The sequence below is a fragment of the Telmatherina bonti genome, assembly GCF_933228915.1.
Source record: "Telmatherina bonti genome assembly, chromosome: 2".
In the NCBI taxonomy this organism is placed as follows: Eukaryota; Metazoa; Chordata; class Actinopteri; order Atheriniformes; family Telmatherinidae; genus Telmatherina; species Telmatherina bonti.
The window spans coordinates 16,000,416-16,028,377 of NC_136620.1; the positions used below are offsets into that span (position 1 = coordinate 16,000,416).

A 27,962-nucleotide genomic window follows, 5' to 3' on the forward strand; every position below is an offset into this window, starting at 1 on the left:
AGGAGGCGTAAAGAGAGAAAAGGGCCAACTTGTCAACCCATGCACTGTGGACATTACTCCTCACCAAGATCCTGTGAAGGATCTTCCTGTGAGGTATGACATGAACCACAAAAGAACTAAGATGTCTCGCTACGAAAGTGTGGAGACACTTTTGCTATAAGTAGTGCCAGTCTCGACTGGTTGACACTTCAAAGAACAAACAAGATGCAGAGCTGGGAGACTGGATTCATACACATATGGATCCAAAGTACTGCGTTTTCACTGCCTAGATTAAATAAATTAGGTTTAAATTGAAGGGTGCTCATTGTATAGAAACACCACCGTACTGCATCACATCAAAGAGTCTAACAAATATTTTTTCTTTTTTACTGCAAAACTACTGCAAGCACTGAGGCTTTGGAGGATAACAGCTCTGTGGTCAAATTCTCTGACAAAGAACTCCAGACAAACCTTTGTAAATATTAACATTTATTTAGGTACATAATTTAGTATTCCCATTGACACCCCCCTCAACCCCACCCAGACCCTTTTCACAGGTTTCACGTCAGTATTTCTGTATGCAGCATTGAACCTCGCTGGAGGACGCGAAAAGCTTTAAGACAGTCAACTACTGTTGGTTATTTCTTTACACATTTGGTTCAATATTATTTGCATTTTTCTATTATTTTCCGTAAGGACGCATTTACAGTCGCATTGCATAAAATCATAATATGCTAATGGAGGGATAGAAGAGTGAAGTTATATTTTCATGGGGTTATTTTTTGCTGTGATGTCAAATTAATGCTTCTTGGTTTTGCAGGTGATGAATGATAAAATGATGTAACAAACAAGTACAAGCAGACATGAGAATAAATATCCCCTCATTTCACAAATGCACACACTAAATCAATGTTTGTGTCAGGCTTTACAAAAAAAAAAAAAAAGTAACGTAACATTGTCAGTCATGTTTTAAATCTCATCTGGAGGCTGTGAAATGAAAAAACAAAGACTCCATTACTGATGTAACCTGTTCACAAAAACTAAAACTTGACCTACGCACACCCCGAAATGCTAATCCCCATCTATAATAGAAACTGTGCGCAAATAAACAGCTTTAATTACATAAAAAAATAACAGAAAATCCACGTGAGGCAACCATGCTGCCACATTTTGGTCATTGTGTATTTTAACAGAAAAATAACAAAGCTAAACTAGACTTTAGTAGGAAGCGCAAGGGTTAGAAAATAAATGCGTTAAGAAAATAGTGTCACTTTGCATTTAAACAGTCAACTAACAAACACAAAGAGGATCCATCCTGTTGGGTGGTAGATCTCAAATCCCTTTTTCAAGTATCTCAAACAAGGAGTGAAGAAGGGAGCAAAAAACATATCTCCCAAAGAAGACACAAGAGCTCTGACTCCTCTTAGTTGAGTGTTTTTTTTTTTATCAATTAGTGATGGTGATCTGCAGCTGAATGACGGGGTTAAGTGCTTTTTAATGATGCAACAGAGGAGTTTAACCATGAACGAGTGGGTCTAATGTAACAGTTTAACAGGTGAGGTATTGCACAGATTATTTAGAATAATTAAAACAAAAAGGAGAAATAAATATAAAACAAATTCATACAACATTTACATTACAACTGTAGTTAGATTGTGGAAGGAGTTTTTGTAGTGCCAGCGATAGGTAGAGGGTAAGCGGGAGTAGGTGAGGGAGGTTGGAGAGATATTCACTAGTCATCCCACTCGTCATCATCCTCAAAGTCCTCATCTTCATCGTCATCCTCGTCTTCGTCTGGGGAAAGAAACAAAAAAAAAAAAGAAGAAGAAAGACTGTGAAAAAGGTAATTATGTCAGCAAGTAGTCAGTGCTCAGCAAACTGACAACATCTTTCCCGCCAGATTATACAGACAAAAAAAATGATTGCAAGAGTTATTTGTGGCACAGACAAGGTGCTGTTTACAGGGCGGTGTTAAAGAACAGTGTGGCTCCTTTAGGAATGGTTGAGCTGGGGAGAGAAGTGAGACGCACAGCACGTCAGCTGTCGGGAGCAGAGCGAGTTTGTTGGAATCTGCGACTAAAATGCGACTAATTTCACCCCGCTTAAAAATGATTGAGGAACAATTCCTAATGCCGTAATTATCTGAAACTGTGGCTCAGCAGCAAGAAATGGGTTTGTAGATTGATCCCAGTATCTTGAGAAGATCTGGTGAGATGATCTAAGATGACAGAACTGTTAACATACAGCGCCTTAACCAGTCTAGCAAGGTTGGCTAACACTGACATCAAATAGGACAACACTGTTGTCAACTTTGGTCTACTTAACATCCGCTAACTCACAAGCAAGGGACATCACGTCCAGGATCTCCTTCTTTGACAGAAAGTTTGTTTTTCTCTGCTTAACTGAAATATGGACATGTCTTCAGGACTTTTAAATGACTCCACTCCTCCTGGATTTGTGTACATCTTCTATATAATGGCTCTGGTTGCGGAGGAGGTCTTGCTACAACGCACTGCGAAGTGGAAGGTCTACTCTGTGTCCGTTCCTCCCCACAGCTCCGTGGATTATCCTGCTTGCAGTCTGTCCAGATTTTTAGTTACATTTATTCCATTTTCAGACAAATTTTCCACCAATGACTGCCAACTTTCAGATAGACTGGTTTTACTGTTTAAAACCCTAATCTACTGTTTAACAGTAAATGTCCTTGTTTTAACTGGGCAAAGAGATGGTGCCCTATGATATTTTATTTAACCATCAACATGATGGTTTCAGCACCTGAAGTCTCACCTGAAGAATGGATGGCTTTGCTCCTCTTCTGCATCACTTCCATGAGAGCCCCGACGATGCCTGCTGCTGGAGCAAGTGTTGGAGGGCTGGACTCTGGTTGCTCTGACACCTCAGGACACAATATAAGATCATTACAGCTGCATTCTGATCAGACTTCTTTATAGCGATACTTTTAGTTAAAAACACACACAACCTTACAGTATTTTTAAAAATTACAATTCTTTTTCTTTCTTTTTTTTTAAAATAACACAAATGAGAGGAAGTTCACATTTTTTGGATGGCTGATATAGTCCATTTTTCTACCAATAGAAAATAATTATTGTTTCTTTTTCCTTCCTTCTTTTTCCTTTGAGCCTTTTCCTTGTAATATAGTTTACAGCAATACAGTTTCTTCTTTCAGACAAAGTAAAGGTTGAATGTCTTCATTTTCACCTTGACATGTTTTGACTTATGTTTTAATAAATAAATAAATAATACTCAGATACTAATAAATACTATAATTTCATCAACATGTGTATCGATACTAAAGTCCACTTTTACATTTGCCAGTTCATGGACAAGAGCTACCACCTCTAACCGTTTTTAACAGGCCTTGTAGTGGGCAGCCGTCACCCTACAGCAGCTACCTGGTGGAACCATTGTTTACACTGGAAACAAACATGGCAGCGACCAAAGGAGAAAAAAAAAAAAAAAAAGTGTGGGTATGACTGAATGGAGTACTTCACCTCTGAAGTTCTAATAATGTCTTTTTCGACAAATGAAAATGGCCTCATGTCTTCTGCTATTTATACAGCAATAGCAAGATAATGCAGTTTCATAATGTGAATTTTTTTTATTTTCAATCATAATTTTCATTGTATAAGTTGTGATGTTATTTTTGTAGTCTTCTGATTTAAAATTATTATAAAAGTGTTTTTTCCCCGTTTAGTATCATAAATAGTATTGAGCATCACACTTCGTATGCGTATCGAGTTGGACATTTTAATAACGTGACAACCTTAAGTTTGACTGGCGTCCTAATTCTTCCTCAGAATCATCATCCACCAACTGTGACCTGCTGTTATTATACTATATTTATATATAGTCATAACGTCTTTAACAAGCCTTGTTGACATAGTAAATAGACTGTACTTTTATAGCGCAATTTCCGGTCATGTATTTCACTCAAAGTGCTTTACACTGCATGTCACATTCACACACACATCAGGAGGCAATGCTTAAGGCCAGTTCATCCTCGTCCTGCATCAGGTCATCAGCTAAGCGTGGGTCCACAGAGGCTCAAAATGGACCTCTTTGGACATGGCGTGTCTCCTGCCTATGCAAACACAGTTACACAGAAGTACTACCCTGTGATTGGTCAGAGTGTAATTATGCGTTTCTCCCTTTGTGTCTTGTTGCTGATTTCATAAAACACACATCTATGGCTGGATGAATGCTGTTAGCTGCCATTGTTGTTTGAAAACAGGAAATATTTGCCGGAACAGAAACAAACTATCAAAGCAACTCACTCCTACGGATTTTATTGGCTGATTTTGGCCCCACTGCCATCTGCAGACCCTACACTCACAGTATAAGAACACACACCATCTACATCAGACGCGACCAGATGCTGAATGAACCAGAATTTAGGCACGTAGTCGAGAGAAGCCTCAGACGACTGCTCTTCCACCTGCGCTTCAGCCAGGAGGAACTTGACCTCTAAAAAGGGTTAACTGGCCTCTGACAGTTTAAATTTGCATAATGGATGTGATGTGTGCATAATGAGACAAAACTTACTGTCTTGAGCTGGATTCCCTGCCGGATCTGGTCCAGCAATGCATCTCGTCCCATGCTGGAGGTCGGCGCTCGGTTATTCTGCTCCACCTTCTTCAGCTGGGCTCCTCCTCTGATCTGCTCCAGCAACGCTGACTTCCCACCGGGGCTAGGAGAATGAGGGGAGTCCCCACCTCCACCAACACTATCCGGCTCTGGGGGAGGAGGGGGACCGGGTGGGGGAGGGGGAGGAGGGGGAGGAGGTGGTCCAGGGACGCCGCTCGCAGGACTCTGTTGGGCCACTGGGGGATGTGGAGGGGGTGGAGGGGTAGGCTGGTTGTGGTGGTGCGGAGGAGGAGGAGGCTGGTGACCTCCCCTGGTGGGTGGAGGAGGAGGAGGTGGGGCCCCCAGAGTTCCTGGTCTGGACGGAGGTGGGGGAGGAGGAGCTGAAGCTGGTGCTCTGGATGGAGGAGGAGGAGGGGGAGGGGGGGCTCCTCGACCCCCTCTGGATGGAGGAGGAGGCGGAGGGGCAGAACTGTGAGGAGGTGGGGGAGGAGGAGGGCCACCACGAGAAGGAGGTGGAGGAGGTGCTGCAGTGGGAGACAAAAGGAGTTGAATTATGACCATTTTAGGACGAGAACATCAGATGTTAACGGACCAGTAAAATGCCTGGTGGCCAGTCTGCAGCACATCATCACACCGAGGTATGAAGCTGAATTTCTGTTGCATCCAACAGGGTGGCTGCGTGTCTCTAAAGGACAGAGATCGCCACGGTTTCGTTTTCAGACTTTTCACCTCATTTCCTAATTTGATGTGCAGAACAAGTGCTAACCAAATGCCTCATCTTCAGCATCTGCACAAATAAAAACACACGATGTGCAAAGATGACTTCTGCCCGTTCACTAGGACATGAAATTTTTGCCTTTGCAGGAAGATAAAGAAATCTAGTTTCACACAATAACGCATCTACAAGAAAAAAAGCAATAAAAAGTAAAAAATAATGTCACTAATGAGTACTTCAGGGTATTTTTATTCCCACATTTTGAAAGCTATCCATCTATCTATCCATCTTTCTTAGATATAACAGTGTTCAGTCAGAGGAGTTTTATATTTATCATGTTCTTTTGAAACCAAATCTAACATTTTCAAACACACTTGTGGCTCAAATCATCAGCAGTCAGGTGACTAATATCACCTGGCAAAAGTTTGGACACACATCATTAAATCTAATGGGAAAATTTAGACTTGTACTGTATAATGTTTATTACATTATATAGTACAGGTTATATTATACAATATATTATATATCTTGATGTAGCATACTGCAGTAAAGCGCCTTATTGTGGCGTAAACAATAGAGCCTCAAATGAAACGATAGACATTTTCTATTGAATCGTCCAAACAATATATATTGTCATATTGCCCATACCTGGTGTGTAAGATTAGAATCACCCACACAATTCACAGTCTGAATTGTTTTATAATGGATGTCAGTAAATAAACACTTTCATTTAGTGAGTATACACAGATGCATGTCAGAGCATCTCTTCTCTGATTCTCTGAAACACACACCATATATATCATACTGCTGGTGTCTCTACATGTTTGTTTATGTCTTACAAGCACTCTCTCACATTCATTAGGTCAACACAACCGCAAACTTGCTCTGTCTTTGTAAAATATAGCTGTCACACTGCGGGAGGGGTGGGCAGTAGTTGCATAGGCACCCATCAAAACTTCTTCAAGATTTTCTAGTTGTACATAGTACTGTACCTTAAGACCTTTTGTGGCATTTTGGTCAACATTGTTTTTAAGGTGCATTATAAATAAAGTTGAAGTTATTTACCTCAAACATAAGTAAAAACGCAATATGAATGAAGATTGGTTTGATAGATTAAAGACAATGTGTGCATGTGTGTGTTCGCTCACCTTGCCGCCTCAGCTCATTTTTGACTGCCTCCACCCCTCCTTTCTTCTCAATGAAGTCATAAATGACTTTGGACGTCTCTCGGTCCTTCAGCTGAGCCTCTGAGATGCCACACATGTCAAAAAGGTTCTTCAGCTCGGGGTCCAGGTTGTTCAGCTGTTCACAACACAACAAAACACAGTAAAGACTGACTACAATATGTCATTTAGACATATACTTTAATGAAATGATGCTCTAAACCTGACGGGATGGAAGAGACACAAAGAAACAACACACCACCCTCTCCTGCAGCATCCTTAAAATTCCACTAAAATGTTTTGAACTTTCATAGTGGACTGGGTTTTACAGAGCACCTAAAATGTTTAATCTCAGTCTATATTTTTTTAGTTGGGAAAGTGTCAATAAGCGATTCCCAAGACTGCAACAGTGGTGGAAGTTAAAACTACCTGATTGGGTTAGAACTGCAGCTGCCAAGAGACAGTAGCTGCACTTCTCTTGCAGTTTTTTCACAAATGGAAGATTTCTAAAATTTAAACAAACTACAGTTGCGATATGCAGGTGTTTCCACTGAATCGTGTTGACCACATAAGCCGCAATTCTTGTGGCCAGCCTCAGGTATGGCTAACTGTGGCTTCATTGTAGCTTACCAGTGACAAGAGGTCTCTAGCCCATGATACAGTGGATCCACTGTATGTGTCAAATGATGTTATCCTTTCCAAGCATTAAAAAATATGAATGTTTGACATTGTTTGTACATTAAAATTAGTTCAAATTTACACAGGTGTTAATGTGTTCACAAGCATATGCAAAAACATTTTATTAACTTTCATTTGGTACAACTTTCAATGCGATAGCATCAACCTCTGGTAAGCTACAATGAAAAAAAGGACATAATATCCCAAATTTTACATTGTTTTTGAAAAACGCAAACAATAAAACTACAAAGTTCTAGACGCAGGCATAGCCAAGGTCCAAGATCAAAATAACTGCTATATTTAGTTAATTTAGACCTTGGAGAATGGGAAAAATATCAGTTTGCATATGTTTGATGAAAAAGGTCAAATTTGAAGAGGTCTACTGTGGCTTGTTTCAGGTCTTTCCATTTGCTGCAAAGAATTTGCCACAGCTTTTCAAAACCCTTCTCCTTCTTACCCCTTTCTAAAACTGCATTTTGGTGTTTTTTTATTTCCCCGGAAAGGATGGTAATTATATTTTTCTCTATAATCTTTTGTTAAAAAGATTTCCAAAAATTAAAGCTGTCAAAAATAAGAAGTATATCTACTTGTTACAATAATAAAATACACATCTACTTTGGTCGATGTTGTTATGATTTGTCTTTATGGGACAATGGATTGAAATTGGCACCCTGCAAAATCTGGTATATCTATGGCAATGTTGTGCATTCATTATTAGACAGTATTCCAATTTAAATGTGTACTCTGAAAGGTCTGAATGTGAACAGTCCTGAATGTTGTTTAATGTTGAATGATGACTTAGCAAAACTGGGAGCAAGACTGGGACTCATGTTAAATAGAAAGCTACAAATCATCACAATCCTTTGGAAAACAGTGGTGTTCTAATCGGCACTTGTGAATCTCATCCAGATCAATACTGCTGCAATTAAAATTATGGTCTTATTGCGTCTGTAGCCAGAAACCCTTTTTACATGAATTATCAGGTGCAACATCTCACCTGAGCTGACATTTTGTAAATGCAGTTATATTTACACGTAGTCAAAGTCTAAATTGTCCTTTAAATCCAAAACACGGTCTACCAAAAACATATCACCTGGAAAGGTTTCTGCAGAAGTCTACTGTTCTTTTATGTGTTCATCTGATGTGTTTGTTGCACTGCACCAAGACAGAAACAGATGATGAAAATTCACTGGTTTTGAAGTATTTTCACCCCGACTGACATTTTACAAGCTGTCTGAAGTGATATTATGCTTCCGCGCAGGGTCAGTATGACACCTGGTGGCCAGAAGTAGAACTGCAAGCAGCTCAAACAGGACTGACAGTCCACTTATAGCTTTGAACAAAGACAAGATAAGCCCAAACAGGGGTTAGAGGTTATATCAAATATAAACAATGTATCCACAAAACGTTTTATATAAGATTTATAAAATGCAAATAATTACTAGTGTTTTAAATGTCTGCATGTGATTTTCTTTGTACTTTAGCTTATGTCCCTCACAGCAGACTGAGGCCTTGTCATCGCGTGGCAGGGAATCTCACAAAACAAAGATATTTTTCTCCAATTTGGCCTGTCATCCACACAAAAACGCAGATTTATGCAATCAAAACCCAATCTTTTAAAAACCTCCGACCAAAATGAAGATTTGCAAATACTGTTTGCACATCTGCATGTGGACACATGTAACCAGGTTTTGTAACACCACAGTCTGTGACAAAAAAAAAAACACCATGATGTCACATGAGCGTTTACAACAGCATGGATGTCCTGAAAACTGTGTTAGCGTTATCCATTGTACAGGCCATGTATGTTTGTTTTTACACTGCCATCAGTATCGCTCCACATAGACAGCCAAAGGCGAAGGACGACGTTAGGGACAGTTATTTTCCGCCACCTCAACATATCATGTTTGAGGCATGTTTTGTGTTTTGTGGAAGTGACGTCATGAGATGGAACGTTATTCTGACTAGAGAGGATTAGATTTTTACTAAACTAAAAATAGTTAAATATATGAGGCATTTTCTGGCTAAATTTTTTTTTAAAAGTGCTCACTGATGCCTTGATGGTGGCTCCCAGTCAAGCATGAAACAAGTTCCTCTGAAACAAGTTCCCCACTTGTTTCAGAGGTTTCACGTGATTATCTTATGTTGCTGTTGAGGTGTTGGCAGAAAAATTATTTTGCTAATATTAGCATCATATTCAGATATACTATACAAAATAGTAGAGCAAAATGTGGAAGGATACTTTGTTAATGCTTTGTCTCTAGTTTTAAGAGCCAAGTTTTCACAATGACTTGGTCCAAGACCTTGGACAACTAAAATAGGTTTTTGCATAATTTTCTACTTGACTCAAAAAAATATTTGTAAACAAATTAAGTATATTTTAGGATTATGGGGCATTATCCAAGGAATCTGGTAATGTATACAACTTTTGAGTTTTATATTAGATGCTGAAATGTAATGAGCTTTGCCATAGCGCCACCTAGTGGTTTATATTTGTCACTTTTTAGATTTCTCTACAATAACCTTTGTTGTCAAAGCCATGTAAACGCCATCGTCCATACACTAACAGTTTGAGCCATCTAGACACTTCTTGCATGGAAGTAAAATAAGTCTCCTGGTGGCAGCGGCTCCAGACTGTCTGGGGGCTTCTTATTCATTTCCAAAATCATAACTCCTAAACAGTGATTCCAAATAACCTGAAAAAGGTCTGGGGTCATCAGGACAATCTCTGGTTTGTTCAGAATTAATTTGGACTACCTTTGACTGATATTTAAGGAATTAAAAATTATTTCATGAATTGATATATTGTCACTTATATGCCATCGTCCATACACGTACTGATTAGGCTGCCCGTATAGTTTTTCGGTAAAAGAAACAAAAAAAAAAAAAAGTTTTTTTTCTTTTTTTTTTTTAAAAGTAAAAAACAACAGGATTCCAGCATGCTGGCCCTGTGCTGATCAGTGGGCTTAGACTTCTAATAAAAATAAATGGAGCAAAAACAACTGGGTTCCATGTGGTGCTCCACAGGCTTGGACCTCTAATAATTTCATGAGGGTAAAAGCCCCATTTAGCTTCAAACAGTCTTTTTTTTTTCTTCTATAAAGTCCTGGAATTCACACTTTGATGAACAAGACCTCGACTTGTTATTCTTACATATTTAAAGAATATGAAAATTTTGAATTTGGGCATATATCTGCAACAGAATAAGCAGCTAACTAAAAATCTAAATTACAGGCTTTGTAAGGAATTAATCTTGATTAATCGCTTTTTAATCACATAATATTTGTCGGTGAAAGCAATTTTTTTTATTTTTTTTTTTAAACAGATTTTAGTGGGTGATTAAATAGACAGAAAAGAATATTGTAAACTCAGGCTCTATTGATGTCTGAAAAAATGCATTTAATTGTATTTATCTTAAAAACAGTTTGAGAAAAAAAAAGGAAACAGAAAATATCCCTGGACAAAACTAAAAAGACCTAAAGTTAAGCTCTTCAACCTTTTACAGTACCTGTGATTTTTTAAAGTTTTCACCCACACTCTTCATTATTAGACAATAATGTCTGAGTAAGCCTAAAATCGCTAAATTATTGCCAGAGTTGCCAAGTTATTAGCTGAGCTGTGATGTGTGTATCTGTGTAATCAGTCCAGGAAATTGTGGCTTAACGAATGTTCTGAAATTATATGCATGACCACTGAATGAACGCAAAGCAGAACTTAAGAAGTCAAGACATTTTAAATGAACAATACTTAAATGGAATAAGGGGGTATACAGAAGCAGCATATACAAGCCTCAATAATTCATAAAATAGGGGGAATTCCTGATTTAAAAGAACTCATCCCGCATATTGATTATTATCTGCAGAGGGCCAGTCTGCCTGCTAATGAGGATGAACACTGGTTCTCTCTGGAACATTCTGTCTGTCCACAAACTGAGATGTTTGTGAAAACAGGCAGGAAGCAACAAGGGCCTATTGTCTGATTTCATCATGCAGCCACCACACATGTCACTATTGTTCTACTCTGTGTGTTTGTGTGTGTCGAGGGGTACTCACATCAAAACCTGTGTTTGGATCCCAGCCCACATGACCAATGTGCCTGAAGAAGACAGGACAGATGTGTGGTGAGATCATACACGTTACCGTGTAAATATGTGTCAGCTGTTGAGCATGTGCACGTGGGCAGACTGAATCCTCTCAGACATTACAGCCGCCCTAAAGAGCATTCCAGCTGGTTAAGATGGTACAGACCACAGACCTCCTCACTGAGCTCACTCTTCAGCTGTTTCCCTTTAAGATCTGACTGCATGTGCCATTGCTATGTTAACTAAACATTTTGCTTAGAAAATGACAAGGATTGAAATCTTGATAAAAATGAAATGAATTGACAAGTTCCATTAGTCAATGTGTGTGATGCAACTCACTGGAAGTTGCTGGGTGTGCCTATGTCAGCCTTGGTCAGTTTTTTCTTCTTGCCTTTGCTCTTCTTGTCCCTCCGGATCAGGCCACTGTGGCTTAGCATGTTGTTCAGGTGGTATGGCTGCTGATTGCCATGGGAGTTGTGGAATCGCACATTGTTGATCTCTGGGTTCTTGATGTCCACAGTGGCCATGGGCAGAGTTAGACCTGCACAATGGGAGAAAAAGCAAATGGCCCAGAAGGAATGTTTGTCACTTCTCATTACAGCTGCATTTAATAAACTTGACATTTTCAGCTACAGAGCTGACGAGGCTTTAGATCTGAGGAAGCCATTTTTTGGTTTGTTTGTTATATCTGTGGAACATTTTACAGCTCAGGTTTTTTGCTTCACGAGGTTAAACAGGAATTATTCATTTCACATCATTTAAATGCTTTATTTCTGTCTCGTATTGACCGATATTGATGTAGATGAATCATGAGATAATAATAATAATAATATTAAGAGAATTGTTCAATGTATTATCTACAATAATAAATAAATTTCACTTTAATAAGATTAATATTAACAATTGGAGTTTTAAATAAATGCTTTTTCCAGACAGTTGTTAAATTCTGTCAGAAAAGACTGCAATCCAAAGTTATTGCAACTTTGCAGAATTCTACAACACCTCTGCAAAACCGGCGTAAAGCTTGTTACATACTCCACGAGAAGCGAGAACTTTTTTCTTGTTCTCGAGGCTTAATATTATTAACAACAAGCAGATTCGCACATTAAAGCAGACATCGCCCCCTCGCAGTGATCCCTCCCCGCTGCAGACGTGCTTCTTGTGGAGTATGTATGGACCTGCCGAACAAGACGTTTTTTCTTGTTCTTGCAGCCTCGAGAACAAGAACTCAGTTCTTGCGTCTCGTGGAGGATGGAACAGGCTTTAGTCAGAATAGTTACTGTGAAATGAAAACATCCTGCCTTGATCCAGTGCCTAAAACATTCCCACCACCTGAACCAAAGGACTACAGACCATTTGGACATGTTTCTGGGGCAAAGACTGTGTTTATTGCTCTCTTGGATCATAAAATTCTGTAGCTCATAGGTATCTGTACTGGCAAGAGTCTGGCGATAAATGTATACACGAGAAGGTACATTGCAGATTTTCTTTACTAGAATAAGCTCTTACATGCTTGACAACTTGTTGAATAAGAAATCTAAATTTTACTACAGAATAAATAACTTGCTCTTGATGTAACAAATAAAGAAATTAAAATATTCCTCATCAGTGAAGTTTTTTGTTAAAAAAAAACAAAACTAAACAATACAGTGCTTTTGAATATAGATTTCAAATAGTCACAAAATACTGCAATATTTCAATATATGTGTATTTTCTTCCGTTCCTCGTGAATCAGCAGTCCAACTCTAGCTGCCCATTGGACCACCCGCTTCATTTCTAAAGTTATTCACTGTTTACGCGACTTCTCTCCTCTTCAACTGGAAAAGACAAACATGCGAATGTTGTCTTTGACAAATCAAGAGATTTTGCCTGACATCCAAGCTTTCCAATATTTTTGGGTATTTATGAGCATGGCCAAGTGAAACACAAATTACAAAAAAAATGTTTATTTCGTGGAGTGAGACGAAATTGGCCTTTTACAAACTATCCACCATTTGCTGATTTTAGTTTTTCAAAGTTGAACATTAGTGATTTTATGAGCCTAGCCTGAAACATTATGATTCAACACACGTTGGCCAAACATTTAATTCTGTCTCACTGATTCTTTCAGTCCACGAATTCCTTATAAGCTGCACGAACTGCAGGGAACATCTGACATAACCACTAATCCTTCTGCTAATCCTAGTCCAAATCCCCGTTCCCCCCAATAAATGTTGGCTTTCTATGACCAGACCAAGAGGCTTTCCTTAAAGTCATCTCCTGGAGTCCAGGACAGGCATGGTCGTCACTTGCTTTTAAATATTCTCATGTAATGTTGCTGTACAGATTTATTTGGAGATACTTGTGTTGTTTTAGCACTGAATGAAAAGACAAAGAACATCTGAATCTGGGTTCTGAAAACTGCAAGGTGTGAGGGGGAGAAGAAATGCACTTTCTATCATAGACCTATAGAAGACATGCAACATGCCAATGCAGACATCTCAACTTCCTTAAGTCTGCCCTGTCCCTTCTTGTAGAGGCCTCTGTTATTATTTCAAGTCTGGTCTGTCATCTAGCTAAACTCCATACTTTTAATCACACCACCTTCTCCAGCTCATCTCCCAGAATGTAGCCTGTGTTTTGTTTTGAAGTCAACAATCATCTCTTTTGTATTTAAGAGTTGATTGTTTCTGCACCAACTCACAAATTGACTGACCAGTTCTCTGTACTCATCACCGCTAGACCCCACAACTGCAGAGTCACAGTATTTCTACAGATCACAAGACTCAGAACTGTTTCAAAAGTCTGGGGTCTATAGTGTGAAAAGATATGGTGAGAGAACAACCCCCTGGGGTGCTCCTGTGTTGATGACTACCATCTCAAAACACACAAACTTTCAGTCTGACAAACTGTTGGCTGTTCATTAGGTAGTCACAAATCCTGATGGCTGTGGAAGTATTGACCAGTAATTTATGCAGCTTCTCACATAACAGAGAAGCTGAATCTTGTTAATTTGAGAAATCAAAGAACATGATCATCTAAGCGCAGTCTAATTAGTCCAGATGAGAGTAGGTAGTGCAGGGATCCTCAATCCTAGTCCTCAATGGCCAGTGTCCTGCAAGTTGTCCTAAAGTTCCTGCTGCAACACACCTGACTCAGACTCAGAGAAGCTTTGCACGTCTGCTAAATACACAATGATTTGAATCTGTATGGAGCATGCATCTTTATGCATGTGTTTAGACCGATCCAGATAATAAAGAAAAAATAAATATTGAAATAGATATAGATATATCTGTGTGTAGTAATATATGTGTGTGCATATATATTAACTGCTACAGTTTAATCTGGTCAGTCAGGTGGCCATCTGTGCCATATGTAGAGCACATGGTCTCTGTTGTTCACTTTAAGCTCTTCTGCGATGCACATTTGCCCTAATCTTTAATCCCAACAGTTTCTGCAGCTGGTTGTTTGTATGAACTGAATTTTATCATTTGTCAATGAGCACTTGGATTGCCTTGGTCAAAGTTTGTATGTATAGGAAGGTGATCCCAGCTATTTTACTGACCCTAACTGTACACACACAGATATCAAACTCCAGTCTACTCCCATTTATCAACAGAATAAATACAGCCAAAGAGGATGTTCAGAGTTCCTCCCATCTCAGCAGACCTTCAAACTTCCAGGACTTCTTTTCCAGGACAATTCACATACTTTTTTAACAGCCTTTTTGCCTACTGCTTACTGGTCAGAATGTGCTACATTGCAAGATAATGCCAATTTTGCAAAGCAAATCAGGCAAATTTAAAACAAACTTGTCTGTTTTTTTTTCCAGTCTTCTTATTATCTATGCCCATATACACAGTGGAAAGGGTGTTTTCAGTGGGGAGGAGAAAAGGTCACAAAAGTCTCACCTGTTTTCCGCTGCCGCCTGTTGAGCAGGTCATTGATTGCTGCTCTGAATCGCTTGGCTTCTTCTTCACTTGCAAAATTCAGACCAATATGACAGCTCTGAGGAGAAGTCAAGGCAGAACAGACTGTGGATATGACATTTCATCAAAAACTGGAGGGAGACTGCAGAACATGTAAAGTAACTCTGGGCGTGTAATTGGTGGCAACACTTCCCGTGTGAGATCAGCTGCTGTGGACATTTGGGTTTAGCGTGATACAAAGAACTGGACACTTACATCCCCTGCGAATGATATGAAGTAGGGTCTGGTGCTGCTGATGGAGAAGTTGTGGTAGAGTTCTTGTTCAAACATAGTTTTCCCTTCCTGAAAAATAAAACAAATAAAAAATTTTGATGAACTTATTCTCCTTAAACTTGTTTTCAGTGACAGAAACAGCGTTCTGATCCATAAAGGTTGTACCATGCATGTACACAACAAACAATGCTATCTGCACACAGAAGAAAATTACAGCAATGACTAAAGAAAGAAAAGTCTCGACTCTGAAATTATGCATACACAATGAAGCTAAAAAAGTTTGATGGAATGGACATCATTAAGGAAGGGGAAAATAAACCTATCCCATGCTATTAATTCTGCACTCATAGGAGGTTTGTTCAGGCCAAGAACAGAGGGCCAAACATAAGGGCTATAGCTTGTTATATATTCCACATGAAGCGTTTTGCAATCTTTAAATAGTAAGTCTGTAAAACTAAACAGATATACATAATATACAGTATCTTATTTGAAATGCATTGTCTTAGTGAAATCACGTAACACTGCACATCAAAATGTATTAAAAGCAAAATGTTAGCACTGGTATGCTAGCAGTTAGCATGTGAAAATGAACTAAAGGGATTAAAAGAACTTTTTCCATCAACAAATGTGTACCTCAAAAATATTATCTGTGTTCAATTACAAATAGACTACAATACTTAAAGGAAAACGCTTTCTCGCCATAAAAGAGAACATGTAAAACATATGAATTTTCTCTACAGTCTGACGAAACCAACTACAGAAAGTTTAAATGGACAATCCACACCTCTTTACTGCACTAAATCTGACACTAGAGAGGTGCTTTTTCTTGATTTACCAGTAAAGGAAAAATAAATTTAACATAATTGTTTATATGTTTTTTTTTGTCAACATCAGAACATTAACCCTTTCATGCATGAATTAATAAAATAAAAAAACAACATTTTAAATACAGTATTTTATCTCTACAAACATATGCAATGATACTTTTGCTTATTAGTGATATTTAGAATTTATCATGATTCATTTTAATGTACTCTATAAAATATTAAAATAATACATAATCATAATTATATTATGTAAATCATCATTAAACATATCTCTATAATTTTCTTTTCCCATTTATCACAATGGCCATCTTGTATAATTACTTTATGTTCAGTTATATCATATATTCATTTATTCACCAGTGGGAGGAAACGTATTGCGTGACTCAGTAACACCCACTGAAGTGGTTTATTCACAAAAAAAAAAAAAAAAAAAAAAAAAAAAAAAAAAAGATTGTAAATAGACCATATGGTCACTGTGCATGAAAGCGTTAAAAGTTGGGGGGAAAAAAAAAAAAAAACATACATGGAGTTCATAATTATCTGACTACTTGTATTCATGAAGAAATTAGCAATCTGAAGTCACAAAAAATTAAGGTTGGAACACATAGTGATGCATCGTTGAATTGAATCAAGGACAACATAATACTCCAATTCAATTTTGAGACCAGCAAAGATGCACAGGCCTATTATGAAGCGGCATAAAATGGATAGGTCTACACTTAAAATATATCTTTATAAAGTTTTTGATAATTATCTGTAATCAATCAGTATGGTTTTCCCTTTTAATCAATATACTTTTTTTTTAAATTTTATATCTTAAAGCCACACCTTATCTGCTGGCTTGCAAATGACAGAAAACCAGGTCACAGGAAACAATAATTTTAAGTTTTTATGTTTGGTATGTGAAATCTTTGTTTTGCATATATTTGTACAGCATGCACATCTATGAACTGGGTTTTTAATTTTTCCAAAATTAACTCTAAAGTGGGTTCACTAGCAATGTTTCCTTTGGTTTTGTTATGACACTATTACGTAATGTGATTATGTATGTATGTGTGTGTGTGTGTGTGTGTGTGTGTGTGTGTGTGTGTGTGTGTGTGTGTGTGTGTGTGTGTGTGTGTGTGTGTGTGTGTGTGTGTGTGTGTGTGTGTGTTGTGTGCCCATGTTGGGTCCACTTGGATTAACACATTTATGTCTGGAAGAATTCTGGCCACCGTCCATTCACAACTGACGTAATTACTATGCCCTTTTTTCCACTAGATGTCAGAAAATCTTTCACACTGAACCTTTAAGCTGGAAACCACTTTCATAGGCCTAAAAATGTAGGCTTTGATCCTGCAAACAGGAAGAAATACCAGCTGTGTTGAACTAATACTGATCTCACTTACTTTGATATCAAACACTCTGATGAAGTAGGATCTCTGGGGGTTGTCTTTGACCAGGCATGCCACTCCACAGCACCTTTTGACCCAGCTGCAGCCACGCTCTGCCCAATACACCTGGACCACAGCCGAACACAAGGTCTAAAACATAGAAAATAAAGAATATATACGAATTACATATACAATAAATTTATGACATATTTGGCAGCAGTGAAGCTTCCATGAGTTCCTAAAATTATATATATATATATATATATATATATATATATATATATATATATATATATATATATATATATATATATATATATATATGTGTGTGTGTGTGTGTGTGTGTGTGTGTATATATATATACGCACATACATACATTAAAAATAAAATACATGCATACATATATATTAAGGGTGGGAGTCTAATTAATTGCATTTTAATCGCAAAATGAAATTTGCCCCCAACATTTTTCTTTTAAATGGATTTTAAGCAATTAATAAATCAAATACTAGTAAAAGAGTATATAATTAACTCAAACTCTATTAATGTCTGTATAAATTAAATTAACTCTGAATCAGTAAAAAAAAAAAAGGAATAGAAAACATCCCTGGCCAAAACTGAACATAGCCAAAGTATCTTTTCAAATACTTTAACTAACAGCTGCAGCTCCAGTTATTCTCTAATTAAAGAGGCTCTATTATGCTATTTCTAGTTTTCTGAGCTTTCTTCAATGTTATAGTGTTGAATGCTCATCTGACAATGAGCGGCGCCATTTTTTAATCCCATGAACGCATGTTTGAGTTTTCCATCACTCTCTACGTTTGGTTTCCATTGCAACGGAAATTAGTTTGTTCAACTTAAAATTTTAATGACGACCCAAGGGAGGGACTCAGTGATTGGTCATCTTCTCTAGGTTGTGACATTCACGAGAAGAAACCAACGCCCACCTTCGCTGCTCAGTTAACTACTCCTTGCAGTTGACCAATCAGACGCAGCCTGCAGGTAGGACATAGGGCGGAGCTTTCTCTGTTCGCTTGTTTCTGGCAGAGGCTGATCTGAGAGGATCAACACAAAATGAATGATGGGGTTTGTGAAAAATGCTTGATTAACCAGGAAACCAGGACGAATTAACCAGCATCAACTTCAGTCTGATCACGCAGCACAGGTGATCACCTTCAGCTCTAACTACAGCATGGCGCTGCACGAGGACCGAACTACGTGTTCTTTAGGAGAGAGGAGGAGGGGAAGTGAGGGAGGGGACTTGGCACCTGCTGCTAACAAAGAAGAGAAAACTACACGTTCTTTTTAGGGCCCGACCGATATATCGGCCGTCCGATATTATCAGCCAATATGGGGGTCCAGGGTGATATCGGCTATCGGTAAAAAATTGCCGATTCTTTATCGATTTATTTTCGTCACATTTGTTTCTGAGACTGCCCAGTTTAAAAATTGGGCTACTTATCCAGCAGATGGCACCCACGTGTCATGGGCGCCATCTGCTGGATAAGTAGCAGGGGCGGGGTCATCCTTGGCAGCTGAGCCAAGTAAAGTGAAGTCTGCTCACCAGCATTATATATTTTGTCACTGGTAAGTTGAAATGTGAAAAAAACAAACAGTTTTCCCTATTACATTCTCTACAAACTTGTCATTGCGTGTTAAGTTAAATAGCGACGATCATCATCATCTCTAAAAATAGCCATAATCTGACGGCTATTTTTTTTTCCAACAGTGTCTTTAAAAATAACTACATGTTATAGAGGCGCCCCCAAAACACCTGTAGTCATGAGGCAGGAAAGTCATAAGAGTGAGGAAAACGATGTTTTGCAGCAAGGAAAGCAGTGCTTCGTGTTTAGCCTCGTGAACGTGTGTGACAGTTGGTGGCTGCGTGCCATTTACACAACTTCTGAACACTTATTAGTGGTGCAACGGATCATCGTTGATCCGCGATCCGTTCGGATCAGTATCAGTTCGCCACACACGTGATCCGCGAATTGATATGAAAAAAAAAAAAAAAAAAAGAAAGCTGCATGCATAACCGTTCCACACAAGTGCAGCATGGTAATGGCGAGCGGAGGAACTTGAACGCCTCAGTTCAATCAAATCCCCTGTGTGGGAACACTTTGGTTTCCCTGTCAAATACGATGAAAAAGGAAAGAGGTCAGCTGATAAAACAGTGATGGTGTGTAGGCACTGTGGATCAGTGAATAATTCAGATAGTTCATGGTGTCTAACAGGTAGACATGAGTTTAAGAATGACCTTAGAATGTAGTGTTTTAGCTTTGAGTAATACTTTTGAATTTTTTTTTATTTTTATTGGTGGATGGATTTATCGGCCATTATATCGGCTATCGGCCTGCTCTAAAGTCTTTATGTCGGTATCGGTATCAAAAAATCCATTTCAGTCGGGCCCTAGCTCTTTTGTTACTCATCAAGAGTCCCTGATACCACCAGAAAAAGATGCTAGACTTGTGGATGCTTGTTTCGTCTTAGAATGGACTCACTGAAGGGTCTGAAACGTCTCTAAAAATAGCGCCACTCAGCCAAGTTCTTAGAAGTAGTGTGTGCATCAGTGTAATCGGTATACTTGGAAACTGTGCTCTGACAAAGGTTCCGCGATGAAATGCGTTTTTTTTTTTTGTTTTTTTTTAATCAACGTGTTAACATTTCTGTAATTGGGTCTTCAAGAAGGGGGTTAGCACATTTTCCTACAGCTAGAAAAAAAAAAAAGAATGAGCTGAGAGAGGCACAGAACAACCTGAAGCTGCCTGACAACACATTAAAGACAAAAAATGTTCAACCAGATGGGGATCCAGACAAGCTACAGTTTCCAGTCCCCAAGCAGCACAAGGCCATTGCCCAGGTCCTTTCCCAAGATAGAAGAACCAGATACTTCATTCCTTGGTGACAGCACACTGACATCCTTGAGCCCACCCTGGGCCGTCTGGTTTAATTTACTGATGCACTTACTGGAGAGAAAAATAGGAATGTGTCTTTTGGAAAACTAACACTGCACCTCTAACAACTCAATCTTGACAGAGCAAGAGGCTGACACAGACCTGTCGAGGTGCATAAAGAGGAAGATACTAAAGTAGGGCTACTTGACAAAAATTATAATCCTGATTATTTTGACAAAAATTGAAATCTCGATTATTTAACAAAATTTTCCAGTATTTTTAAACAACGCTGCTCATCGTGGTGTTCTCGACTCCGTGTCACGCATTATAAACCGTCTAATGCACGGTTCCGAGTTGTTTAATCCGCTTTTACCGTTTATATTGGAACTATTTTATGTTGGCCTCGATGTACGTTTGATGCCAAAGAACTGCTGCCAGGCTACAACACGTTTTTCTAGTTCACCTGTGAAAAGACAGCTGATTAACGCGTTGCTATGGTAACGCCATAATAACGGAGGGATATTACAATGTTTAACTCGCCGAACTATGTATACGAAAATAATGCAGTCAGTTCTCACTGACAATGGTATAAACTATGTTGTTGTGAATTTCCACAACCTACTGCAGTAATTCTACATTGACCTGCAGCCGGAGCCGACTGAGACTGGCCGACTGGGAGTGCTTTAGGATGGGAGAGGCTCCCACTGCTTGTTTGTTACAGTAACTGCAGAACAATATGTGCCTTCAAGTCAGTCGCCAAAACACCAGAAAAGTCTCTAATAACTCCAGTAAAAGTTGCTAGATTTGTCGCTAGTCTTTAGCAAGAACAGTGTCTGAATCAAACCAAATCGGCTATGGGAGGAGCATAGACTGTATATAAAGAGATGGACAGAGTCTCCGTGACGTCTCCCATAGGTTTCTGAAGAGCTGAATTGAAGCTTGGTGGGCAGTTCCTACCGTCGCCATGTTGGCAGCGTCATGCGCGTCATCTCGCCCGGAAAATACAAATATGGGCAAAGAGGTAGAGCTGAGAGGGCAGCCGTGAGCATCATGGCGGATGATTGACATCGAGCGAACTCCGAGCTTTCTGTAGCTAAAAGCTAACCGAGCTAACCCCGAGATAACAGGAGCAACCCAGCTAACGGAGGTAAGCGGGCTAAAGCTAAGTCACATTGTTAACTGGCTAAAAACCGTAGTTGTTCTACGTTCTTCTTACTTGAAGCCAGAGATTGGTACCTGTCGACCAAAAGGACACGCCCCTAAATTTGCCGAACTTCGAGGTTAAATTTCTTTTAAACGGGCGAGTTAGAAAAAAATTCACTCCCCCCACAGTTGTCATGAAGGTCAACCTGACCTATAAACCTAAAATGGATTTTTGAACCAGGCTGTACTTCCGCATAGGCTTCACTTTTAACCGCTGGAGGTTGCCGCTTGGGGAGGAGTTCACAGCATAGCGCTGCAATGCCAGAGACACTCGATTAGCAACTGAAGGCAGCAGGAGAGGAAACTGCAAAGAGAAAAATAATCGCACCCTTTTATTTTTATGATCGTTGAAAACCCAGACCGTAATTGAGATTAAAATCCGATAAATCGCCCAGCTCTATACTAAAGTATGAAAGAAAAACATGGAGAGACCCACCAACACAAGAGCTGCTCCATGTGGCCACTGCTCTGGACCGAAGGTTCAAACTGAGATATGTCAGTGAAAGCAGCCAAGAGAGTCAGTTAAAGCCAGACTGACAAAGGAAATTAAAATCATTGTGGTAAATTTAAGGATCAAAATCAGATTTGTATTAATATAAAATCAAACACATTTCAGTGAAGTATTGTGTAGTCAGAATGTAATTTTAGGTTATAATGGTAAAACCCCCAAAACAGACAAATAAAATCTGTTCCTCTTTCTATAATGCCTTCATTTTACATTTGTCCTCTTAAAGGAGACTAAAGTGATGAGGATGCCTGCTGGTGACACTGAGGTTACTGCTGATGGAGCATCAAACCAGAAGAGGAAGAAGCGCCTAAGCAGCCCGACAGCTCCAGCTCCAGGACATGCTCTGCAACCAGACCAGACCATGGCTCTTTAGCTTCAAGCCTACTAACAGGTGTGAACACTTGACATTAATGAAGACCCACTGGTGTGGTGGAAACTATCACAGCAGCTCTTCCCACAATTCTCCCTCATGGCAAAGAAATACCCTTGTATCCCAGCTTCAAGTGTCTCTTCAGCACAGGTGGAAACCTGCCTTTGTGCATCACTGAAACTGGAGATGATGTAAACATGCTGGTATTTCTTGCTAAAAACCTTTAAGAGGTCGAAGGAGCCATATTGTGTTGAGCTGGGTTGAGACAGTATAGCAACTGGCCCTACTAGTTTTTATTAAACATTATTAACAACATTATTTCTTTCAATGTTTTAATGGATTTTTTTACCCAGACCATTTTATTTTACATACCTCCAAATAAGTTTGATCGACCGCTGCATAGTCTTGCTTGCTCAGATTCCCTGTCTGCTTAAGGTTTGATAGATTGCAGTGAGTGCACTCTTAAAAACAATCAAGTGCTTTCTGTAGGACTCAGTCTTCTGCACCTGTTGACAGGTATTTTTGGCCTTCTGCTCTAATTTGCACCAGAAAGTTTTTTTTTTTTGTTTGTTTTTTTTTTACTTTCAACTCAATTGAATTTGAAACCATTCTTATTTCACTGAGTAATGTAGCAAATTTTATTTATTATCATTTTTTTCATGTGATGGTCTGGCAACCTGTCCAGGGTGTACCCCGCCTCTCGCCTGCTAATTGCTGAAACAGGCTCCATCTTCCCCGTGACACTTAAGAATAAACGGTTAAGAAAATGTATGGATTTTTTTTCCCCAGTCTCCAGCTATAAGTAACTTTGCAAATAGTGGCTTTTCTTTAATAGAAGGATATTAATAAATTCGAGAATTACTGGAAATTGTTATTGTGGAAAGTAGGGCTGGGCGATTAATTGATTTAATCGATTAATGACTATTTATTTTTATGAAAATCTGGATTTTTTTCTTTTGCCCCGCCAGCACCTTTTGGGCTTCCGTACCTTATAGTGACGTCAGCGCGCTCCCACTGGTTTCCCACAGAGACGCATAAACACAACAATGTGGCAGCTAGAAACGTACAAGAAGTGCCCCCTCTGCGTTTCGATTACATTTTGTTGCAAAATAAAAACGATATTTGTAAGTTTCGACAAACAACAGTTGTGATTTGCGGGTGTTTCCGTTGAACAATGTTTAGCACATTAGCATCACTTATCGTAATTGCGGTTAATGCAAAGTGGGCACGTAGCGTTATTTTATGCTTTTCTACTTGCTGCGGAGAATTTGTTTCAGATTTTCAAAGCTTTTCGCTCTCATTTTCTTTTCTAAAACTCTGAAATTTGTTATTTATTCCACACTGTGGCATCTTTACCGGGAATTACCTGGTCAAGACCCCCACGTCACGTCTGGGGACACGTAAACGCAAAAATAGTGTTTCCATTACACTTCTGAAATAAAGTTCTGTATTGAAATGTCTAAAATACCACCTCTTGAGATCGTAAAAACTTTTATAGCAGCGGTTTTTATGGCGATATTTAGTTTTTGCAAAGTTTCTATGTGTGATGGAAATGCAGGGTTTTCAGTGTGGGAGGGGGCACTGTGACATGCCACAGGGGTCTGCAGCCAGAAGCAGGTGACAGGCTCGTCTTTTTGCCAAAAATGTGTAAATTAAGCAAAAACAGCAAGAATGTAATAATACATGTTAGAAATATAGCTTTAATTACATTCAGGGATTTTTTTTAAAATGGTATTTTGTATCAAAGAGGTCAATTTTCTCGAAACACATGTTAAGTGTAAAGAAACATTCATTTTTATTCCCTCATTGCCAATGTGGGAAATTGTTCTGGTTATTTAATGTAAAAATACTCTAAAAGGAATCACTATTTTTCTTCCAAGAGGATGCATTTTTACTTATTTATTTATCAGTTTTTTATTTTAGAATAAAATTACACAGGTGCAGTGAGGCCTATTCTTAAATGTATGATCAAAACTTAAAAACTATCTCACAGTGGAAACGCACTAAGTAAAAACATGTTACTTATAATGTTTACAGTGGCAGCGTCTGCCATCTCTTGTTACAATCTTGTTTAACAGCTTGTTTAGTTGCACTTTAAATTTAGGCTGATCGCAATAAAAGCATTTTTGAAAAAGAATCATTTTTGACATTTTGTCTTTTTTTTCTTTTTCTTTACAGTAAAGGGGAAAAAAAAAAAAAATCGATTAAAATCGGAAATCGGATTTGGTTTAAAAAAATCTGAGATTTTATTTTTTGGCCATATCGCCCAGCCCTAGTGGAAAGTAACAACTTAGGTTCTTTTCCAAATTTTTACAGTATTTTTTTAAGTTTACTAAATTAATGAAGAAAAATTCTTCGGATAAAAAAAATCAGCACATAAATTTTCAGACTGTGAAGTATTTAACTATTTAAAATACATATTGTGAAACTGTTAAAGGAAAATATTTGTAAAGCAATGAGTGGTTGTTGGAAAAAAAAAAAGTTTTGATTGCATGTTTTACTCCAATCAATTTTTTAAAATAAAATAAACAAGTACAAAGGTCAAGCAAATTCCTAAACTTATAAAAATGGAGCCATCATACAGAAGACAGAAGATGGCTTGTAAACATTCAAGTCGTAAATCTAGCTGCAGTACTTTATTTTCTCATCAAATCTGCCACCAGAAAAACCCACCACATAACAGAAGTGGGGGCTCTGCAAATCCGGATTAGGGGAAGAAGAAAAAATAAATCTGCTACACAACTTCATGAAAGGAATGTGTTCTCTAACTTTGTTTAGGAAAATAACAAATCAGAAAGCAAAGACTTATGATTCAGATTTCACACAGTGCAACAAGCTTATTAATACGTTTATATTGGAAAAAAACATCTACAAGAATAAATCTGAGGTTAAAACAGAAGTTAAACTTTATAAAATGCTTACTGTGCATTTTCTTAGAAGATTTAAATAAAAGCAATAAACGATTAAAACACTCGTTTATCTACTTAAAATTTCAAGTCTTAGGAGTATAAACAGAGTTGTATGCATGTCTATTTGGTATCCATGAAAAATAAAAATTATTGCTAACCATTCACAATACTACTGTAGCTTTTTATTGAATACCTGCCACCATTTTACTGTTACAACCGATAAAAAGTAATACTAGATATGAAAAGTTAAAACAAACAACTTTAAGAGGCACTGTGTTCAAAACAATAGTACATGTGTTAAACTCATCCCCATGCAACACTGTGTCCCACCACATCTTCCTGATGCAGCTCCAGGTTTTTATATATGCTTCCACTGCAGTACTGCAATGCAATTTCACGTTGCAATGATTAATTTGGCAGAAAAAATAAAGACAGGTCTGTTTAAGTAGGCACAAAGCACAAAAATGTCCAATCAACCACAATGGAAACGTATTAAACAGGACAAGACATTAATTTAATTTACAAAAACTTCAATTAACAGAAATTGATGCATTCAGCTAAATAAATGTCTTCATATGGAATTACAGCAGTGATGTGATGACTTTAGGAACAGTAAAGATCCCAAGGACTTTTAAAGTATTACATACAACACATATTAAGTTGTTAAGGTGTGCCTTTAAGACGTTACTATACAGGCCAGAAGCATTTTTTTTCCTGCGCCATAGTGACGTTTATTCAGTGTACACACTTTTAATAGATTTAACTTCTATTAGATTTGTATGCACGCTTTTAGATTTAGCAAATACAGCAGACTACATCTCCATCAATAACGTCAACAAGTACTTGAGTTCCCAGGTTTGGTTACACAAGGCGCCCAGTTTAAGAAACGCAGTGTTGCAAGATACGGACGGTCAAAGCATAAGCGTGCACAGCTCGAGAACTTATTACTGATCAATGCACCTGCAGCCATTTTAAACTTGCTGCAGGTAAATAAACAGGAAAACTTACGGTACATTTCCTGCCAAGGTAACCGAACAGGCAGTCGTTCTCCTGCGGGGTCAGCAGCAAGGATCCGACGTTCACAGCCCTGCGGGGAGGAGGGTGGCTGTTCATGGTTCCCAACACTTTTAGTTACCCAGATAAGGTATAATTATCCCAACATTTGGGGATAACATGCACTAGAAAATTAGAGAAAATCCATGCGGGCTGTGGTTGCTGTGGCCTGCAGCCGGATCATCTCCGCTCAGTCCGACTCAGTCCGGCGGAGGAGGAGGAGGGTGTGGGGTGTTTACCACGCTCGCTCCGGCAAAATAAAACACTTTGGATTTTCCGTATGCTGAAAAAGAGAAAATAAAGCTATCTTTAAGTGTCTCTAGGTGGACAAACGCTCAACTTTCATTCGGAAACTCCTGCAGCTCCATAGGCTTTGGACGCATCCAACATGGCAGAAAGACGGAACAGACCACTTTAAATGACGGCCAGAGGGGAGGCTTGTTTGGTGCCAAAGCTGCCAGCATCTGCTTTAAAATGGATTACACTGTGAAACAGGCCGACATAAACTAAAAAGCACATAACTTAAAATGTATTCAAATAAATAATGTCATTAAATCTGAGAATATTTCGAGCTATAGTGATTATTAGGCGTAATGGCTCAAACTAAATGGTACGGTCCTATATGGCAGCAGGAATGCAGCTTTGCAGAGGGAAAGGGAGAGGAGGAAAATGTGAGGGCTTTTTTTGCAACCTTTATTGGAGTTGAGCAACGTACAAGTACATGGGACAAAAATTGTATAGATACAGGAACACAGTTAGAGTGAAAACAGATATGTCAATATGTAAACACATTGAACTGATTAATTAAGCAGCAGTATCTCTAGTAGAACTTTAAAAGACACATTAGGATCTACTGGTAAAACTGGAAGTTAGTACAAACAGAGACACTGTAAAAACAGATTGTGCTACACTGCTGTAAATGAACAACAATATGACTAATCCTTGAACAAAATCAGTGCCTTAATTTATGAGAAAACTATCAATTGTCAAATTATTTTTGTATGCGTGTGTGTGTGTGTGTGTGTGTGTGTGTGTGTGTGTGTGTGTGTGTGTGTGTGTGTGTGTGTGTGTGTGTGTGTGTGTGTGTTGTCAGGACAGTAGAAAAAGTCTGGTTCTGTCTAAATATAACAAATTAGTTACCTGCACTTTCCTCACATCAGCTGCACTGACATAAGAGTTATATGTTTTTTGGTAAATATCAGAAAGAAGGCAGTTAATAATGTTATCCTAAATTTAAAGAAAATTACCTTTCCAAAGTGTGTTTGGTCTGCATGTTTATTTGTAGAAAATAGGATCAGCACACATTTGATACTTAGACAGGCTTTATTATCTTTCGTATATGCAAAAGTAGCCCTGCGATGGACTGGCAAGCTGTCCAGGGTGTACCCTGCCTTTCGTCCAATGACTGCTGGGACAGGCTCGT

At 38.5% G+C, this 27,962-nt stretch overlaps 1 protein-coding gene across 1 annotated transcript; it reads right to left on the reverse strand.

Moving 5' to 3' along the window:
• Nucleotides 1-537: 537 nt before the first annotated feature.
• On the reverse strand, nucleotides 538-26,919 carry LOC306762744 (actin nucleation-promoting factor WASL-like). Its single transcript, XM_079249344.1, has 10 exons — nucleotides 26,495-26,919; nucleotides 17,618-17,752; nucleotides 15,385-15,471; nucleotides 15,112-15,208; nucleotides 11,561-11,762; nucleotides 11,193-11,235; nucleotides 6,448-6,601; nucleotides 4,543-5,108; nucleotides 2,767-2,875; nucleotides 538-1,773 (listed from the first exon to the last, which is right to left on the reverse strand). The coding sequence occupies exons 1-10, from the start codon at nucleotides 26,597-26,599 to the stop codon at nucleotides 1,712-1,714; spliced, it is 1,560 nt and encodes a 519-aa protein (XP_079105470.1). The 5' UTR covers nucleotides 26,600-26,919; the 3' UTR covers nucleotides 538-1,711.
• Between the last annotated feature and the right edge of the window lie 1,043 nt (nucleotides 26,920-27,962).